This window comes from Aptenodytes patagonicus, chromosome 16 (assembly GCF_965638725.1).
Source record: "Aptenodytes patagonicus chromosome 16, bAptPat1.pri.cur, whole genome shotgun sequence".
Classification (NCBI taxonomy): domain Eukaryota; kingdom Metazoa; phylum Chordata; class Aves; order Sphenisciformes; family Spheniscidae; genus Aptenodytes; species Aptenodytes patagonicus.
This window is the reverse complement of record NC_134964.1, coordinates 755,423-774,389: the sequence shown is the minus strand read 5'-3', so window position 1 is coordinate 774,389 and position 18,967 is coordinate 755,423. Positions and strand designations below refer to the sequence as shown.

Below are 18,967 nucleotides of genomic sequence, written 5' to 3'. Positions count from 1 at the left end.
TCAAGACCCTCTGTAGATTAAGCCATCTGGAGGCTGAATCAGGGCAGTCTAAATTTATGTCTTAAAATTAGTCTTACTCATTCCCATCTGCCACAGCGGAAAACTGAGTCTATTTTGTGAGGTGAAGTCCTTCCACCTCACCAGGGCAGGTGCTAGGGGGCAGCACCACGTTGCTTTTAGCATTAGGATCTTTCACGCTGGAGAGAGAAGATAACTCCTTGTAGTTTAGCAGTAGAAAGTATTGCCTTCAACAAATGACATACCTGCCTATATTCAAGACAGCATGTTAAGAAGCAAAGATCATTATTATTATTAAAAATTATTTATTCCCTAGGAAGACAAATAAAAGGAACTATCAGTACTGTAAGCTGTGTCCAACTCATGCTCTTATGGAAGATGTTCACCATCTTCCTTGTGTAAACTCCAGCCATTCAGCAATTTTACCCAATCTTCTTCTCCTACAATAAAGACTAAATGTCTTTTAAGTCTTTAAATGAGGATCAGTGACTCTATTTGTTATCTAAGCACTTCTCCCCAGAAGGAAGCTGAATACTTAAACCAGGCAAACAGTAAAATCCTCATTCCCTGGGGCTACCCAGTGAAATCCAAGTAGAGATCGGGATCGTGGGAAGTCATCTGCAGGTAGATTCGTCGGGAGAGTTCTGGTCCGATCCGCCGGGAGGTGGCTGTCACACCGTCACCGCGGCGCACAAGGATATTAGCCAGCATGTTTTCCCGCTCCTGCTCCGAGGAGCATCTGCTATAGGCCTAAAAGCAACACAAAGGAACAACGGTATCATCCATTTGCACCCGTTGCTCAAAAAAATAATCAAAGCTATGCACCTCTGACTGCTCTACCCTTTCACAGTGTACACTCATTTTCCACCTGGTCCCTCCCCAGATCTCATTTGTGAGCTTAGAGGCTGATGCAGAACCAATACTGCTCCCCCAGTAGTCTGCTCTGTAAAGCCAGAGCAATGGGTGCCAGGGAATCGGTTCCTTCACTGCCTTACTGAACAGCTCATACAGAATCATCGTGTCAAGTTTAATGCCAATTCAATGATTTCTTCCACTCCTTACATCAGTTGGCTCTCTGCACACAGTACTCAGTATTCCTGAGGCATCCTCACCTGGTTCAGAAGCTGAGGAGAAGGGTAGGCAGACACAACAGCCTCAGCCGTCTCGAGGCTGACCCGGTTAAATTGTTGTATCTGCCTCTTCCAAACTTCCAAGAGACCCTTTCCGGAATGATCCACCTTCACCCCTCTGCACCACCCCTTCTCTAAGTAGAAAGAGAACCCCGTCTTCTCTCGCTCTCGCCTAGGGAGAACAAAGAATGGGAAAGCAAATGAGACAATGAGGCTATGAAGAAAATCCTATTCCTGCATCTGTTGTCACATAGCCCGAGAGAGAAGACAGAGCACCATTTCTCACTTGACCCTATTTTCTTTACATGCACTGCCAATTTCCTTGTTTAAGACCCAGATATCCTGAAAAAGAAACAATCCTGTACTTGGGAGCAATCCTGCCACAAGCCAACACGCATACAAAGTGGTAAACAAGAATTCCCTTTCTGACTGTCAACCATAATAAAACACTTTTACATGTCATTTTTAATGACATCTCATCTCTTCTCATGGCTGAGATGTAAAATACAGCAGCTGCTGCGACGGGAATGCTAGAATTGTGCGAGACTGCACAAGATGGCTTGCTTAGCTATCACTGTGCAACATGCTGCTGTCCTTCCTTATCAATGGAAGCAGCTAAATGGTTCAGTCTCAGTAACATCTCTCTTGGTTACATACTGAAGAAGAAAAGCTGGTGCTGTAAGAGCCCAACCCTACTTGCATTCCCTTCCCCCTCCTAAAATCAGACCGAGAGCAAGAGCTTTACTTGATGTCAAGACTCCAACGTGAAACCAGGGTCTGTCCTCACCCCACCCCAGGCCGGACATCGGTTTCCAAGAACTAACCCTGTGTTGAAGGAGCTGCATTAGCAGCTGCTCTCTGTCGCCTGCTCCTTTAAAAATCACTGTACTCTGTTGTACTGAAGTACAGCCACGTACCTGCTATTCCCTCCCAGTAACTGTGAAAGTGCAGCCACTCCAAAGATAGGACCAAACCTCATCTGCTTACTCACTTGAACGGTGCTTCAGCTACAGCTTTTGTGAACATAGTGGCAAATTCTCCAAGCTCCTCCCAGCTCTCAAAAAAGCTGACTTGGACTTGTTTGCACAGCTGCAGATCCACCAAGGCCTGTAAAACATCATTGGAAACAACAAATGGAAAAATAGATCTTCTCACATCAAACCCCACTCTTGTCTGAAACAAAAAAGGGTCACAACGTCTTGCTACAGGCCAAGAACATCCACTCTCTCCCTGTGTCGGCAACAGTTAATTTAAGGCACTGAAGTATTTGGGGGCAGCCTGCTCCTGCCAGTTAGTATCAGTTTAGCACCATTTCAGCTGCCGCAGCTCCTCAGCAGCAGGCTCTCGTTACAGGCAGGCCACCCAGCCCAGGGCAGCACTGATGTGCTTTGACAGCAGGCCCCGAAGGGCGAGAGGTGCTAACCGAGATTGACAGCAGAATCAAGGTGAATGAGACACGTCAGTCCGTGGGAGAGCAGGTACGTAACTGAACCCAGAGAGCTCTGTCCACAGACACACGGACTAATGGAGGCTGACTGCCCCCGTCCAGGAGTGTGTGATTGGGTCAGATGTTCAAACAATGGCAGACAACAAGAGATGACGGCTGCATGCCTGTTCTAAAGGTACTCACTTCTTCCACGTCCATTCTGGTTATCTCCAGGCCAGAATCCTTAACTTCCTTTTTTCTCCGTTTTCCCTGTTCCTCTTCTTGGTTTCCATTCACTGCTGCCTGTCGCAGTCTCTTTTTTGACTGAACTCTGAGACACCTAAGAAGAGCAAAGTAAGACTGGGAGTTCTTAAAAAGTAAGACTGTAAGTAAAGTAAGACTGGGGAAGAGCATTTCCCCAGGTATTTCCCATTGGTCACTGTGGTGACAGGCTGGATGGACCTTTGCTTCTGTTTCTATATAACAAATAGTGGAGCAGCTCTGGGTGGGAATACCTCTCATGCTCTGGTCTTTGCTAGAAGGACTTAATGTAAACACCTATGGCACTTTCCAAGGCCAGAGACAACACAGAAACCTTTCTGGAGGGAAGAAAGTTTAACCTGAAATAATCTTCTACTTCAGCTACTGCCAGTGCCAGAATTTTCCCCGGCATTTTCTCCATCACATGAGCTATATAGCTCTGTAGAGTCTCCTTCTGTCCTTCTGTACAGCCACGGGCCTCCTGCAAAGATCAACGGAAAAAAGGAGTTAAACCATTCTGAGTTACACATGCAAGCCTAGCAACCTATGGCTCCAGTTTCACAGCTGGGTCTGCAGATGAAAAACTCTGCTCACACAGCTCTTCAGGGGCAAGCAGGCAATATACTTGATTCAGTATAAAGTTATGGCAGAAAGAAATAAAAAATAAAAAATTAAAAAAAAAAAAATCCCACTTGATCTGACAATGTTACCTCTTCAAAAATCTGTGAAAAATTGTAACTAAAGCCTGTCAGAACTTTGCATTATACAACCCTAGTGTTTTTGATCCATTAATGGCTTCTAAAACCAGATTTCTGGTTTACTGAAACCATAGCTCCATCCCACATCACAACCTTCCTGCCACGAAGAGGGATGACAACCACCACCCTTACAGCAAGGCGTGTTCAAGAGCACCAAAGTCCTAAGCACTCTCACTTGTTTGTAGTTGTGAACCATGGACAAAAACTCCTCCAAGCGAAGCAGGACCAGGACATTTGGTTCTTCTGTCCATTCATCTCCCTCTGCTATCTGTCCGGATACGAAAACAAACAGCCAGACCAACAGCCTGTTTATAATTCACTCACTCAAACTGGTGCTCCCACTCAGACCTCTGAGGCAGGGAGAAGATTAGAAGGTGTTTACTTGGGTTGCTAAATACAATTACTAATGAGTGCAAATAAAAGAGGGAAACAAGGGCAAGAACATCGAGATTTTGTTCCCACACCTGAGATGACACAGTCTTTCTCCTCCAGGTGATGCTGCAGGGAACAGCCTGACTCTCAACCACACAGGAATAATTCGCAGCCTGCAAAGCACAAAGGATCTGTCCACCACCTTCTACCTGTAAGAGAACTGAAATCAGTGCATGGGTCAGGCCTCCACAGCAAGAACTGACAGTCAATATAAGGCAGGTGCAGGCTGTGAGGACAAGTACCTGGATCTAGCACCACCGTTATGTATTTCTGGCACTCCCCTGGTCGTTGAGCTTTCAGCATCTTGGCAAGGGCCCTCTTCCTCTCTTTTTCCTCCTCCTGCTGCCTCCTCTGTGCTTCTCGCTCCTTCCTCCTCTGCCACGCAGCCTGGCAGATTGCCTCCCTTTCCTTCTGACTACATTTTGGCTTCTTGGGAGGGGGGGGTGTTTCTGGGCTTGCTCCGCTTACCGGGAGCCTATTAGGCTGGTCTGCGGAGTCAGACCGAGAGGCTGGCAGCGGGCACAAAGAGGGCCTCTCGACACCGCGCGTGCCGTTTTGGCTGCCACGAGACACTTCTCCGGAGGACACCAGGGCCTCCTGCGGCCCTCCGCCGCCAGGGGCCCGCAGGTCAGCGCTAGCACAAAGGCCAGCTCCCCCTGCTGCATCCCCACCGCCCGGCTGGGGGGGCCCAAAAGCCGCCTCCCTCCTTGCTTCCACCCTCCTCTTGATCCTCTCGGGCAGAGGGACGACCTCCACCTCCTCCTCCTCCACCTCCTCCTCCTCCTCCTCTTCGCTCCCGCTGCTCACCACCACAACCACCCCCGCCGCCCCCCCCGGCTTGGGAGCGGGGGACGAGGACCGCCGGCGGCCCAACCCGCCGGGCGGCGGCGGCGGCGGCGTGGGCTGCAGCAGAGAGGCTAAGGTAGGCAGCTCCTCCTCGTCGCTCTCCCCAGACCTCGGCTCGCTCTCCGCCATCCCGCTTTCCCCCGAGGTAAAGCCCCGGGCGCCTGAGGGAAGAGCGCGAACGGCGCCCGCCGCGCGGGAAGCTCGCGCGGGTGGCGGTCGGTCCGAACGCGCGCGCCCCGCCCTCCCGCCGGAAGAGGAAGAAGAGGCGGCGGCGCTGAGGAAAATGGCGGCGCTGCCGCGGCTGTGTGAGTGAGGGCTTACCCCCACCACCGCCACCTCCACCACCTCCAGCTTCACCCCTCCGCGGGGTAGGGAGGGTGGTCCGGCCGTGGGGCGGGAGGCTGAGCTGGGGAGGGGGTGCCCCGCGGGAGATCACTGCCGGTAGCTCGGGGTCGAGGCCTTCGCCTTTACCTCGGGCCGCGGCTCGGCTGAGGCGGTGCTGTGGTGAAATGGGAGGGTTTCGGGCCCTAGCGCTACCGCGTCGCGGGGTCATTCATGCGGGAAGGGGCCTCAGGTGCACAGTGCTCGGGTTCACAGTGCAACCCGCTGAAAGCAGGGTCAGCTCTGAGGTGGGGCCGAGGTGCTGGAGGTTTCATCCCTTCTGGCCTCGAAAATCTCCAGGGATCGGGACGGCACAGCCTCTCTGTGCTGCTGCTTGACTGCCCTCATGGTGGAAAAAATCATCTTTGGGAAAACGGTACTCGTGTGCGCTAGGTAGGGACCAAACAGTGAGGAGTGCTGCTCTCTCCTTGCACAACGCTATAGTCGGGAGGCTTTAAAAATCCCTTTTTTTAATCTAGAAGTGTTACAGGCATAAATATTCTCGTGGTTTCTTCGGTGGGACGTCAGAGTTGTGAAGTTTTTCCACTGATTTCCATCATGACTTCAATTGAGTTACAAACTCTCTGTCTCAGTCTTTAGATAACCGCTTTTCCCCGCAAGTCTGATGCTTTGAGGTTCGTTTTTTTTGTTAGCAAGCTGCTTCCATGCAACACCAAATGTAACCCTGGAATCAACCTGTTGGAGGTTTTTTTTTATAAAAGTTGATTGGACTATAACTTCGTAGAACTTGTGTATATGAAACTGTAACTCTCGTTCACCTTTGCCTACTTCCCTGTAGTTTGTCAAGTCTCAGAGCCTTTCTTTTACTTAATGGGTAAGATCCTGAAATTAATAGTTCTTTGTCGAGCAATTTCCCTTGTCTCAACAATACTTCTAGCTCGCTGAGTATAATAATGTAATTAAGATTAAATTAATCCAGTGGTTTTAGTCAGGGTAAGAAAAGAAGAATGTTATGATAACCACTCTTCCATACTAACTTGCTGCTTAAGAGGTTGAATAGAGGGATTCAGAAAAATTGTATTTGCCTGCTAACTGCATGAAAGGAGGTACTGAAGAGATTTTTATAAAGGACTAATATCGCAATCACTTTTTTGTACAGAGCGAAGTTCACTAGAGGGTCAGCTTTTTTGATAAGAAAACCAATGTGTTTTCTGTCAATGTCTTCTGTTTGTTTGTTTGTTTGTTTAAGGAAGAAGTTTGTGGTGTGAATAATATTTCGTGTTCCAGAGATAATCAGTGTCTGTAACAACTGATTTTTTTTTTTTTTCTCCTTGACTTGTCCTGATTGTAACTCAAGGATTTGCACAAAATGCTTCAATTAGTATGTTCAGGATAGCAAGTCTATATATGCTTATATATTGTCCTGAATTGGAGTCTTCTCATTTGTAAGATTTCAAAATATTACCGTGTAAGTAAATGCTATTCGATCAAAGAGGAAACTGAAACAGAGATCACAACTTGTCTTTTCTCAAAGCAGTGTAAGGCCAATCCACAGCAACCGGTAACTGCTGTACCTTATTTCACAAGGCCGTGCTGAAACAGGAATTTGTGCATGTCCTTTAACATCGTTGCCAAGGGTTTTATTCCTCCCTGGGCAGCAGCAGTACTTGAGATGTGGCCTCTTTGCAGGGGACTTAGGCCATGGTGGTCTAATTATCGTTTATCTTGGAAGTTGGTTTTTTTTTTTTCCCTCAGAGCTTTCTTTTGCCTTTAGTTTTAAAGCCTGCATTAACTGACATCCTTTAAATCTGAAATTGGGCGGGAGCGTTGATCTGCTGGAGGGTAGGAAGGCTCTGCGGAGGGACCTGGACAGGCTGCATCGATGGGCCGAGGCCAACTGTATGAGGTTCAACAAGGCCAAGTGCCGGGTCCTGCACTTCGGCCACAACAACCCCATGCAGCGCTGCAGGCTTGGGGAAGAGTGGCTGGAAAGCTGCCTGGCGGAAAAGGACCTGGGGGTGCTGGTCGACAGCCGGCTGAACATGAGCCGGCAGTGTGCCCAGGCGGCCAAGAAGGCCAATGGCATCCTGGCCTGTATCAGAAAGAGTGTGGCCAGTAGGAGTAGGGAAGTGATCGTGCCCCTGTACTCGGCCCTGGTGAGGCCGCACCTCGAATACTGTGTTCAGTTTTGGGCCCCTCACTCCAAGAAGGACGTCGAGGTGCTGGAGCGTGTCCAGAGAAGGGCAACGAGGCTGGTGAGGGGCCTGGAGAACAAGTCTGATGAGGAGCGGCTGAGGGAACTGGGGTTGTTTAGCCTGGAGAAGAGGAGGCTGAGGGGAGACCTCATCGCTCTCTACAACTCCCTGAAAGGAGGTTGTAGCGAGGTGGGGGTCGGTCTCTTCTCCCAAGTAACAAGTGATAGGACGAGAGGAAATGGCCTCAAGTTGCACCAGGGGAGGTTTAAATTGGACGTGAGGAAAAATGTCTTTACTGAAAGAGTGGTTAAAGATTGGAACAGGCTGCCCAGGGAAGTAGTTGAGTCCCCATCCCTGGAGGTATTTAAAAGACGTGTAGATGAGGCGCTTAGGGACATGGTTTAGTGGGCATGGTGGTGTTGGGTCGACGGTTGGACTCGATCTTAGAGGTCTTTTCCAACCTTAATGATTCTATGATTCTATGAAAAAAGAAAGCATGTGTAATAGGGGTTTTTTTTAAGCTGATAATGATGATGTTGTTGTTCTTGCTCCGAACCTAGTTCTAACTGCTCCACAAACAAGCCTGGTTGCTGTCAGATGTGCTTCTAAGAAAACTGGAGGCAGCTCAAAAAATTTAGGTGGCCGCAGCCCTGGGAAGCGCTATGGATTCAAAAAAGTGGAAGGTAGGTCTGAGTATCTGCTGAGTCTTATTTGTGTTTCATTGCATTCTTCACAGCTTCTGCCCTGGTACGGGTGTCAGTTGTTGAGCATTTCAGTAGGAGGTGGCCAGCGCGCTCTTCCAGGAGAAAGGAAAGGGGAGGTTCAGTGAAACCTCGTGATCAAGGGTAGCTGGCGGGAGGGCAGGGTGAGTCAGCCTCCCTCGCAGACAGGCCCACGAGCGGCCAGCCGAAATTGCCTACAGAAAATGTACTTTGATTGCAACTTTGCCGCCCTGGAGAGCCTGGGAGGAGGGTACGCTGTGGGACACCTAATAACTCAAGTGCACTTTCCCCCCACGCTGTGTTGAAAAGCTGGGCATTTTCAATGTTTACAAAGGGGAGAATGATGAGGCTTAGCAGAAGCCAAAGTACAGATTCTTGCAGCTGAGTGCTTAATAATTATTAGCTTTGCTGATGAAAACATATCAATAATAAACAGTAATAAACAGTAATAAAACAAATGCCTTCAGCAACCACAAAATGCTCTGTACCCTAGAAGTAACCTTTTCAAAGACTAGAATTGCTCTTTGCCATTGTATATCAATTGCCCTTTATTTCCTGCTAACAGCATTTTTGTTTAGATGCTTTTAACATTTGAAGTAATTTTTCCTTAGAAAATTCCCCCAGAAAGCTGGGTTTTGTAAGTCCTGGAACCATTTGTGTTCTGCCAGGGCTTCGGGGAGCTCTGTTTCTCTGTAGTCTGACTCTGTCACTCTGTTGCAGGTGCATTTGTGCACGCAGGCAATATCTTGGCTACGCAGCGGTTGATACGCTGGCATCCAGGGGCTCATGTAAGTTGCTTTTCCATCTCTCCCTTGGTTCTCGGAGAACAGCAGCCCGCAACAGAGTCCTGTACTCAGTGCCTCCTCTCCCTCAAGCTAGTTTTTAATGCTCTTCCCTATATGCTATATAATCCTGAAATTGGGTGTCATTACCTGGTATTTCTTAGTCACAGAGCCTGCTCAGAGTCACACTTGTGCCCACGTGACTGAGGAAAGGACTGAAAGTTATGGATATCCCCAAACACTTCTGTGTTCTTGTGCTTCAGGGTAGAATCGGTATCTTCTCCCTTGTAATGAGCACCATTGCGTACTGACTGCTGGAAGCAAACAGCATGGTCGTCTTTTATTTTAAAATACAAAGCAACAGATGCTGTTGAAGCCAGGTTATCAAACGAGGCAGACCAACGATCAGATCTGCTTTAGTGGTGGACCTCCAGCCTTTGCTTGCTAACACTTCTCATCCTCCCCCAGGTGGGGATGGGCCGTAACAAGACACTCTACGCCCTGGAGGATGGGATTGTGAGATACACCAAAGAGGTCTACGTACCTCCGCCCCGCAGCAGCGAGAGCAGGGAAGTGATCTGTCGTCTACCCAAAGGAGCAATTCTTTATAAAACCTTTATCAATGTTATCCCTACCGCAGAAGTAGGAAGCTTTAAACTGGTCACCATGCTCTGAGCCTCCTGCGTCATGTAGGGACGGGTGGGAAGGAGCGGCTGGGACAGACCACTCCAGCTGGACTGGCATCCGAGGACAGGAATAGTCTAGCTCTGAAGATACCAGTTTAGGACTTTTTCTTGCTCCTAAAGCACACGTGGTCAGTGTTCAGGCACTGGGATCACCTGCTGGCGTTTGTAAGAGTGTTTAATAAATGCTGTGGGGCTGCTGAAGGTCTTGGCTCTTCGTAGAATATGTTACTTACATATTCATTTAGTATCGAGCTGCCTTACTCTGCAGAACCTGTTCCGTCGTGCCGCTGGATGAGTTCTCTCTACAGTCACTCTTACGTCAGTACTTGTCCCACTAATAATTCCCTCTATCTATTTTTATTCATTTTTAGACATTACTGTTATAGTTGTATCTTAATTCAAAATACCGCAGAACAGATCCTTTTCCATTTGCACCTAACTGCATCCCAGAAAGCTAGTTTTTTTCCTTCTATCTAACTCACCTCAATGATTAACTCAAATATCTGAAAGTGTTTCATTTACTAGCCACGTGAGGCAAGTTCACACTTGTAAAGCACACTCGTGACTAATTTTAGAGTGCCTGGTATTTGAAGCTCAGTGGCTGGTGGTGTATCACAAAGCCATAATCCAGAAGATTTATCCTTTTCTCTTCCCCGAGTCATTCCGTGACATTTTTGAGCTTATGTTGCTCGAAAGAAAGGAGCCCAAATGCCCTGTGGCCAAACTGATCTCATTTTATCTACAGGTTTGTAAACAATTTGAGACATTGGCTCTGCAGTAGAAAACAGGTTATCAAAATTGGTGGTGGAAGGGCACCAGTGTTGATGTTATTAGATTGTCTGCTCTGCAGAAGACGACTAGGAAGACTGGGTCAGCCACACGTCCACCTTTGCTTTACGTTCTTCATGGAGACCACCAGCTATTATTTTGTCCATGCTTCTGTCCTTTCCCAGCTTGCACATCCAGTCACACGGTTCATCTCGGTGGTTGCTATTTGCATACAGCGGGTGACACAGCCCCTGTAGCCTCTCTGAATCTACCTGAAGTCCATACAAAATTGCTCTCAGTCACAGATGACCGTTGCTGTGAGAGCACACAGCGATGCTGCGATGCAGGTTCATTCTGCCGCTCACAGGTGAGGATCCCCACCTGGTACCCAATACACCAATAAAGTAAAACATTTTACAACCTAAGAAGTAAGTGAAGTAGCACAACGTGACCACTGTCCGAGGTCTGATCCTTGGCACGCCGGGCAGTGCTTGCCTCACAGAGGTATGATAACAGCAGCTGCCTGGAGGAGCTCTGCCTGAGCAGACCTTCACCTTGGCTTTGCTCCTCGTGTAGAAGCAAGCAGCTGGTCCGTCACCTTTGGTAACGGTACGTTTGCCAAAGAAGAGCGAGCGGGCATCCCTGGTTGCTCTGCTCAGAGTGCGATACCTGGCGGTGGCTCCGTGGTTGTCCTGGTGCTGCGGGAGGGATGTCTCCGCTGGCTGGGTCTGACTTGCCTGTGTCTCGGCTGATTGCGGAGGTCTGAGGTTCGGCTGTTCCCTGCAGACGAGAACGATGTCACAGGCACTTCCGTCGCTGACGCCACAGGAAGCAGCAGTACGTGGAGGCCGAGGCCTTATACGTCCGTGTTTCGCTGAGTTTGGCAGCTGAGAGGGGCCTGGAAAGGGTCTGGCACACCACGTCTGTCCAAGGTCTCCGAGCTTATTACTGTTCCTGAGAAAGCTGGAGGATGCCTCAGAGCATGCTCGTAGGGAGGCGGCATCTATTGAGGGGAGAGGAAGAGCATTACAGATGATCAGAAATAACCGGGAGATTATCCCACCTCTTCTTACAGAGCGGCTGACAGGGCTCACAACCACCACCAGCCTGAAATTAAATTCCTGCAGTCCTCAGAGCAGTGAGCTGCTGGCTAGATGAACACCTGGAAAATGAGTTCTTAGCAGCAGTTTGCAACACAGCAGGGCAGGAATCCACTGGAGGGGCACATTCCACCTGCTCCCCCCTCACACTCTCTGTGCTGGGCTCCTGCTCTTCCCTGTCCCCCTTCAAGGACTTGTCACTACTTGGCACAAGGCCAGAAAAGACTTGACTTTTGTTAAAACGGAACTGTTGTTTGCTTTCCTTTGACCAAGGACCAATTACTGGGATTTATACAAGCACCTCCAAACCAGGCTTTCTACCCAGGTTTTGTTAGCAAGCACAGCAGCAGAGAGGAACCGCTGGGCTGTCGTTACGTTTATGTTGTCAGAGCTGGGCTAGCTTTGTCCCCATAAGAAGAGACGGGAGTGGCACAGGGATGTTGTGGAAGAGCTCTCATTGCAGTTCCTCAGCTGCTCGTCCTTGGGGGCTTTACTCTCCTGTGCCCTCGGTGCTCTGGTTTCAGGGCAGGTATCATTAGTTACAGCTCCAAACACCGAGCAGCAAGTGCTGACTATGCCAAACTTTACGGTGCAGCTTTAAGAGCCCAAAATCCAGGTAAATCAGTGAACCTTTAGTGCTCTACTCTGGGTTTCAAATGTTTCTGTCCTGCTTTAGTCAATGAGGTCTCTTTGTTCAACAGGAGTCTCTCGGGCCGCTGCCACAGGACCTACTTGGCAGACGCACTCGCTTTTCTCTATTCTGTTGCAGGAGTGCAAATCTTAAATGCCGTAACAGGCAAAGCCTCCTGCTTATAAATAAGCCATAAACACTTCAAGGTAATAGCGAGGGGCCTCCCAGAGGTGTCCTGCAGGGAGAAGGGAGCAAGAAACCGTGGAAGCCTTACAGATCTAAAAATAACATTCCCAGCTTGGGCTTGTACCAAGCAGATGATCTGAAGGGCCTGCCCTTTCATCAGCAGCTCTACCCTGCCTCCTGGCACAGGCATTTCTGCAAACGCACGGGGAGAGATCGATCATTAACCAGCACAAATGTACACAAAAGGAGCCTCCTGGTACACTTTGTGCCCTTCCCAGAGATAAAGGCTATCAGAGAAAGGCAATCGCAGAGAACAGAGTCCTTAGCTACTGCAAATTGCTGAAGCAAGACCCAGATACAGACCGGAGGGGGGACTGCCCCCCGGGCCTCTGCCAGCACCCTCGTGCAGGGGAGGGAGAGCTCACCTCCTGGGAGGGCTCTGCCCACAGCCCAAACCTCTCGGCAATCATCTGATGGATTTCCCGCTGGCGATCTTTCTTCCGCACGCTCTCGTAGCTTGGCAAGCGGGGCTGCTCCCAGGAAGGGAGCTGGTAGCTGCTGGGAGGTCCGACGCAGAACAGCTCGTCTCCCTAGAAATGCCCAGCCCGGAAGAGAAAGGTCAGCGCGGCAGTGGCTCTCTTCGCTGGAAGTTCATGGCCTGGTGCCACCTCAAGTTACTTCAGGGTTCAAAGTTGTGGGTGCCCTTCCTTGGACCCCGAGAGAGGAAATCCTCCCTCCCGGGAGGTAATTACACCACGACCTGCTTTGCAAATCCCAGGCCCCGAGGGATCTGCCTGGCACTTCATGCCCAAACACCTCAGGGCACCGTGGTGTCCTCTGCAGTATCCCTGCCCCCCACGCCCTCCTCCAGGTTTTTACATACCAACAGCACTTCCCAAAGTTGCTCCTGCTGTCCAGCACCTTCTCCCTATGCCCCAGGTCCCCATAACCAGCATCTTTGCTACCGTTTCCCTCCCAGCTCCCATCAGGGACCCAGCCGTCACCTGCACGCCAGGGTTCTCGGCAGCGCTCTCCAGCCGCGACGCTCCGCACTGGGGACCCACCAGCCGCTGGCTGCTGCTGAAGTAGGGCGGGGGGCAGTCCTGTAACGAGGGGTCAGGGAGGAGGGCGTGAGCAGAGCCGAAATCCCTCACATCCTGCCCGGCAGCGAGCGGAGCTCAGCCAGCTCACTCGGGACAGCCTGGGAAGCGGGACTCTGGGCGGGGAGGGGGGAGAACCGCTACCTCTGCCCATTTGGCTCATGCGGCTCTTGCCGCTGGCAGCCAACCTCCGCCTGCCTGTTTACCGACACCGACAGCTCGGGCACATCCTCACCGGGCAGCGCGGGACCCGCTCGAAGGGCCCAAGCCAGCTGGCGCCGCTACGCAGCACAGCCGGAGGGACAGCAGCCTGGGCCCAGGGCAGGGTTTCATTCAGACTCGGCAGAACCATCTCTCTTTGGGGGACAACAAAAAACCAGCCCAACTCTTCCGCTAGTGTAGATAAGAGCTCCGTCACGTGCTCAGGGTTACAGAATTTGTAAACGCTTATCTACCGAGGTAGTCGTTTCAGGATAATGTAGCAAGCAAATCTGCAGAGCAATAGCTGTTCTGCTCCCGAGCAGTCTTGCTCCAGTTAAACTCGATTCCCTGTCAAGGTGTTGAGCAACAGCAGAGATCCCGCTCGCGGAGAGCAGCCCCTCGAGCCAGAGCCAGGACTGGAGCTGGGGGACGTTCCTCGCTCTCAGAAAAGCCCCATCTCTGCCAGCAGAAAACAGTCCAGAGACTCCCAGAGCAACCAGGGACTCCCAGGGGGGACTGCGAATGACAGATTCGCTTTTGCTCTTAACAACCGAGGAACCGTTCGTCTCGGCCCTACGGCGCAGTTACAGAAGCTGCAGGAAACGGGGCTGGCTGGGGCTGCAACTGTTTGTTTTAATAACTGATTAGCAAAACCAGCGCAACTACACCTGCTTGAAAGCTGCCTCACACCACTACAACCGCTTCACTTTTTCTGGTGGAAGTACGTCCTAGATACGTTCCCTTTCCATATATAGTTCTTCGCATCCACATCCATCTGTCCGCACAGCCTTTTGCTAAAGGCAAGATGCCTTCTCCTTTAACCACCCGCCCACCACGAGCCAGGCCCAAGCACGGCGAAGGCTCCGCAGCTCACGGCACACCCTGCACAGCCTTGGGGAGCAGCTCTGCAGGGCGAGGAGCGCGGCGTCCGAGCCCTCTCCCCCACGCGTGCCACGGACAGGGAACGGGGAGGAAGAGGGGGAAAGGAGCAGACGCAGCGAAGCGGGCAGGGGACACCAGCAGCGCAGCCCATTCCCACTGTGCTTTCTGCTGGGGACTTCCCAGCCTGCGCTGACTGTTAAATTTGCCTTTCGCGGCACAAGGCTCTCTGTCCCCTGCTCGCCGAGGCTGGAGGCCCCCTCTTCTCCCAGGGACTCTGCAGCAGCAGCCACAGCCCTCCCCTGAGCAGCCATCCCTGCGGCCTTTGGAAGCCGAGCTTTCCCCAGGCAGCCACCACCACAAAGGCAGCGCTGGCTGAACCACGCTGCTCTTTATCCATCACCACTCTCCCACTTGAAAGCCAGCCCCAGGAAATTACAGATGCAAGCGAAAGGGCTTTGTCTCTCGCTGCTCGGCACCTGGGAGCTGTGCACAAGAGAGCCAGTTGCCGGGGATGCGAGCGCTGGCGAGCGGCATTGTCTGCCTTCGCCCTGAGCTTCCAGCCCCCTTCCCCGCTGGGCTCCTTCCCTGTAAAACAGAGCCCGGCCCCGCACGCAACTGTGCCAGGGGAGGAGGACACCCCTCCCGAGCTGCACGGGGAGCTGGGGAACCTGCTAGTCTCGGGCCTTGGAGATATTACCCCGGCGGCACAGCCAGGCAGGGCTGGGTGGGTGGATCTCTGGGGTAGAGTGGGAACGAGGAGGAGGCAGAGCCCCGCTCCGCTCGGAGGTCCCACGTCCACCAGCGAGCCCAGCCAGGCTGCAGGAGGGGAGCCCGGCGATGCAGCCTCGCAGACCCCAGCACAAGGGAACAAGAGCTCGGGGGGCAGCCGGGGACTCGCAGGCAGGAGGAGGAGAGGGAGGACACTCACATACTGGCTGGGGGTCTGGAAGAAGCGGCAGGAGCAGAGGAACTGGCAGCACATGGGGTCCCGGTGGTACAGGAGCAGCAGCAGGACGAGGACCGCCACGATGAAGACGGAGGTGGACACCGCTGCCAGGGGAAGGGAGAGGAGGCAAATGAGCTGGTGGCCCGCTGGGTCCGTGGGCCTCCCTGCCGCCTCCCCGTTCGCCCTCCGGGTGTCTCGGCAAAGAGCAGCCTGGAAAAGCTCCAGAGAAGCCGGGTTTGCCCGCTGCCCATCCCGAGGACGCCAAAAGCCCCGTCGTGCCCAACACCTCTCTCTCCCTACGAGACCAGAGACAAGCCGCAGAGCCAGAGGGGCTCAGCCCCGTCCTGGACCCAAAACAACCCCCGGACCCCTGCAGCAGGGACCAGCCCCCTGCAGCAGGGACCAGCCCCCGCACAGACCGCGGTCCCGGCACCCTCCCGCCCGGGGCCGGGGCTCCCGGTTCGCCAGCGCTCCGGCGTTCCGGGAACCCGCGGCTCCCACCCGGCCCACGCTCTGCTCCGCGGAGCCCACCCGGCACCGCCAACCCCTCCCGCCGCCCCGCTCGGGCCCCCAGCCCCGGGAGCCAGCCGGGATCCGGAGACGGACCGGGGGCTGCGGCGGCCGCTCCCCCGGGCCGCCCCCGGGGCGGGGGGAGTCGTCTCGCCGGCACAGCCCGAGGCCGCCCCGGGAGGCAACGGCGGAGGCTGATCCCGCGCCGCGGCGGCCGCCCCCGCCCGACCCCGCTCCGCCGGAGCCCCCGCCCGCCACTCACTCGCGGCGATGACGATGGCCAGGACGTTGCTGTCCATGGCCGCGCCGGCGGCCGCCGTGTGCGCCGAGGCCTCGCTGGGGTGCGCCATCCCGCCGCCGCCCGTTACCGGCAGCCCCCGCCCGCTGCCCGCGCCCCGTCGGCCGGGGGGCGGGGCCGGGCCGGGAGGGGCGGGGCCGCTCCCGGGGCCGCCGCGGCCGCGCCGTGCGTCCGGCCCCGCCCCGCCGGCCTCCCATTGGCCGCCGGCGGGGCTGGCTCCACTCGCCGGATGGGACGCGGTGCCGGCGGTTGCCGCGGCGACGCGGCGCGGCGGGGCCCGGGGCGGGGCCCGGGGCGGGGCCCGGGGCGGGCGGGCCCGGGGCGGGCGGGCACGACCGCGCTGCAAACGCGGCCCCGATCCGGGCCAGCGCTCTCCCGTCCTCCCCGCTCCGGCGACAAGCGGCCCCCGGCGGAGACACGCCCGGGCCGGCCCAGCTCGCCCGCGGGTGCCCCAGCCCCACGCGGCCCCGCGCCGGCGTTACCGGGGCACCGCTGTCCGCGCGGCTCCGGCCGAGCAGCAGCCGGGAGCCGCAGCCAGGCCGGGCGTCGCTCCCCGGCACTGCCCGGGCTCGGGTCGGCGGGCAGGGAACGGCCTCAGCGCTGCCCCCGCTCCTGGGGAGGGAAAGCCGGGCTGGGCTGCGGGAGGCTCCCAGCCCTCGCCCTCCGCTCCGGCCCTGCAGGCGCCGGGGGGTGCCCGTTCATCAGCTAATTACCATTTTAACGCAAACGCCAAGCAACCTGACCAGGCGGTACCCGCTGGGCGCCCGCTGCCGCGGCCGGCCTCTGCACGGAAAACCGGCAGGCAGCTGCCGCGGCCCGGCGGGTGGAAACCGGGCTCCAGCCCCCAGCTCCGGCCACGGGCCAAGAAAAAACAGCAGCTTGGTTTCGGGGCGCACGTCGCCCAGGTGAACGAACCCACCCCTGCCCCAACACCCCGGTGCCCGGGACGGATTTACGCCCTCACCAGCACGGCAAGCGGAGGAGAAGCCCCTCCAAAGCCTTTCTGAAAGCCAGCGGCCCCCCCCAGCCCTCACCCCTTCCAGCACGTGCTGCAAAAACCCGACACACGGCACCGTAGAGATATAGATATATTTGTGGTGATGTTGCATATTTAAGACAACTTTACATAATGCTTCTGACACAGAGTTTTGGCGTCTGCCCCTGCAGCGGGGCCGGGCCCTGCATGGCCCCTCTCGCCCGGCGTCCCTCCGCAGCCCCGGCACGCCCCATGGGGGAGCGGGCGCAGGAGGGGAGGGCTGGGGTGCCAGCAGCTATCTGCCCTTGCCCACCAAGGCCTCCATCTCCCTTCGGCGTGAGGAGGAGCCCGTTTCACAACGTGCCTCTTGCAGCACCAAGCATCCTTAAACCACAGAGCCTGGGAGCGCGAGCCCCGTCAGGCGGGGAAGCCCCGGGCTTTGGAGGAAGGTGAAGGACGGCACAGATCTTTGGAGATAGCAAAACCCGACTGGCCAAGCCCCGAGCCTCCGGCTCCTGCTTGAGCAGAGGGGCTGGTCCAGACAGTCTCCAGGTCGCCCCCAGCAGCTCCCCTGCCCCAGCCCCATGCAGGGGCAACAACCCCTTCCCAGGCTGCACCCGCGTTCCCCGCTGCAGTCCCGCGCGGCGCACGTGAAGCATCTTCCCCGCGTGAAAACCAAATCCAGACTTCTCCACGCAGCGTCGGTCTTCGAGAAAGGAACATCGCAGGCGGTCCCCAAGCCCGGGAGGACGGCGGGGAAAGGGGATGCTCCGCTGCACCCCTTCCCCGGAGGAGGCGGCGTCTCTTCCCTCCAGAGGAGGGGGAAGCAGAAAGAGCGGAGAGTGGGTGGAGCCGGCTGGACCTCGTCTCGCCTCTTCGTTTTGGCCAGGGAAGCACAGCAGATCCCGAGGGCTTCTGCCGACCCGGGAGAAAAGAAAAGGCTGGGCCAAGGGGCCGTGGCACAGGGCAGCCCTCCGGGCGCAGCAAGCTGCAGTCTCATCCGCAGCAGGACGGCAGCCCCGTGGATGGCGTTTTGGCAGGGGACTGGGGCGTCCCGTTGCTGAAGCGGAGAGGGAGGCGGCAGGGTCTACAGCGGCCCGTCGGACTCGAACCGTGAACCGAGCGCTCCCCCGCTCGCCGTCGCACAACGCACACCGGCAGCTCCAAACGTTTGGCACAGTCGGGCAGCTGCCTGGGAGAGCAGGCAGCACCCCACAGCCAACCCTGCCCGAGGGGCAGGAGGGTGCCGTTCCCCAGCAGCCCCCAGCAGGAAATGGGGAAACAGCAAAACAATAACAACAATACTAATAATAATTAAAAAAAAAAAAAAGTAAACGACCCAGCACCCTGTCCTGTAGCGCCAGGACACCCAAGAGAACAAGGTATGTCACAGTCTGAGGGGAGATGGAGACACAAGGACTGCCCGGCCAACACGGGGTCTCGTCTCTATTGCACTTTGCATCATATATATTTCTATATATATATATTTATAAAAATACAAACTAAAGGGCTGGGGTGAAGGGGATGAGATGCAAACCCTGGGCCAGCAGCAGCTCCTTGCACATGGCAGGCTTTGACCCATTCTACTTCTGCCTGTCCCTAGAGTCCCTTACCAGCCCTCCCGGGGGGCAGCCAGCAGCACAGGGCCCGATCCTGCAGAGATCCAGCCCGGGGCTGGGCAGGGTGCCGAGTTGGTCCAGAGCCTGCCCATCTGCCAGCCTTCCCTCCCTCCCCCATCACCCCTCCCCGAGGCTCCGAGGCCTGCAGTAAC

At 54.8% G+C, this 18,967-nt stretch overlaps 3 protein-coding genes across 4 annotated transcripts; 1 reads left to right on the top strand and 2 right to left on the bottom strand.

The window, feature by feature from the left end:
- Window positions 1-309: 309 nt before the first annotated feature.
- On the bottom strand, window positions 310-5,070 carry EME1 (essential meiotic structure-specific endonuclease 1). Its single transcript, XM_076354213.1, has 8 exons — window positions 4,268-5,070; window positions 4,058-4,185; window positions 3,769-3,861; window positions 3,195-3,316; window positions 2,779-2,914; window positions 2,140-2,255; window positions 1,131-1,320; window positions 310-768 (listed from the first exon to the last, which is right to left on the bottom strand). Exons 1-8 carry the CDS (start codon window positions 4,998-5,000, stop codon window positions 592-594), a joined length of 1,695 nt encoding a protein of 564 aa, XP_076210328.1. The 5' UTR covers window positions 5,001-5,070; the 3' UTR covers window positions 310-591.
- Window positions 5,071-5,115: 45 nt separating this feature from the next.
- Window positions 5,116-9,799, top strand: MRPL27 (mitochondrial ribosomal protein L27). 2 transcript variants are annotated; one of them, XM_076354215.1, is made up of 5 exons: window positions 5,116-5,176; window positions 6,052-6,087; window positions 7,969-8,091; window positions 8,851-8,918; window positions 9,381-9,799. In XM_076354215.1, the coding sequence occupies exons 1-5, from the start codon at window positions 5,155-5,157 to the stop codon at window positions 9,585-9,587; spliced, it is 456 nt and encodes a 151-aa protein (XP_076210330.1). In that variant the 5' UTR covers window positions 5,116-5,154; the 3' UTR covers window positions 9,588-9,799. The 2 variants fall into 2 exon arrangements, with proteins under 2 accessions (XP_076210330.1, XP_076210331.1); XM_076354216.1 differs by lacking the exon at window positions 6,052-6,087.
- A 515-nt stretch (window positions 9,800-10,314) lies between these two features.
- On the bottom strand, window positions 10,315-16,256 carry LOC143168089 (uncharacterized). The gene is made up of 5 exons (XM_076354214.1): window positions 16,185-16,256; window positions 15,395-15,516; window positions 13,288-13,386; window positions 12,709-12,873; window positions 10,315-11,369 (listed from the first exon to the last, which is right to left on the bottom strand). The coding sequence occupies exons 1-5, from the start codon at window positions 16,219-16,221 to the stop codon at window positions 11,223-11,225; spliced, it is 570 nt and encodes a 189-aa protein (XP_076210329.1). The 5' UTR covers window positions 16,222-16,256; the 3' UTR covers window positions 10,315-11,222.
- Between the last annotated feature and the right edge of the window lie 2,711 nt (window positions 16,257-18,967).

Bases quoted from the DNA above. Each gene is read 5' to 3' on its own strand.
- LOC143168089 (XM_076354214.1), bottom strand. From the start codon at position 16,221: ATGGACAGCAACGTCCTGGCCATCGTCATCGCCGCGA. The intron at 15,517-16,184 runs GTGAGTGGCGGG...TTCCCCTGGCAG, and splicing joins GGCCATCGTCATCGCCGCGA to CGGTGTCCACCTCCGTCTTC. The intron at 13,387-15,394 runs GTGAGTGTCCTC...CCCTCGTTACAG, and splicing joins TCCAGACCCCCAGCCAGTAT to GACTGCCCCCCGCCCTACTT.
- MRPL27 (XM_076354215.1), top strand. From the start codon at position 5,155: ATGGCGGCGCTGCCGCGGCTGT. The intron at 6,088-7,968 runs GTAAGATCCTGA...CTCCGAACCTAG, and splicing joins GCCTTTCTTTTACTTAATGG to TTCTAACTGCTCCACAAACA. The intron at 8,919-9,380 runs GTAAGTTGCTTT...ATCCTCCCCCAG, and splicing joins GCTGGCATCCAGGGGCTCAT to GTGGGGATGGGCCGTAACAA.
- EME1 (XM_076354213.1), bottom strand. From the start codon at position 5,000: ATGGCGGAGAGCGAGCCGAGGTCTGGGGAGAGCGACGAGGAGGAGCTG. The intron at 2,915-3,194 runs GTTAAACTTTCT...TGCTCTTCTTAG, and splicing joins GAAGTAGAAGATTATTTCAG to GTGTCTCAGAGTTCAGTCAA. The intron at 2,256-2,778 runs GTGAGTACCTTT...GATGTTTTACAG, and splicing joins CCAGAATGGACGTGGAAGAA to GCCTTGGTGGATCTGCAGCT.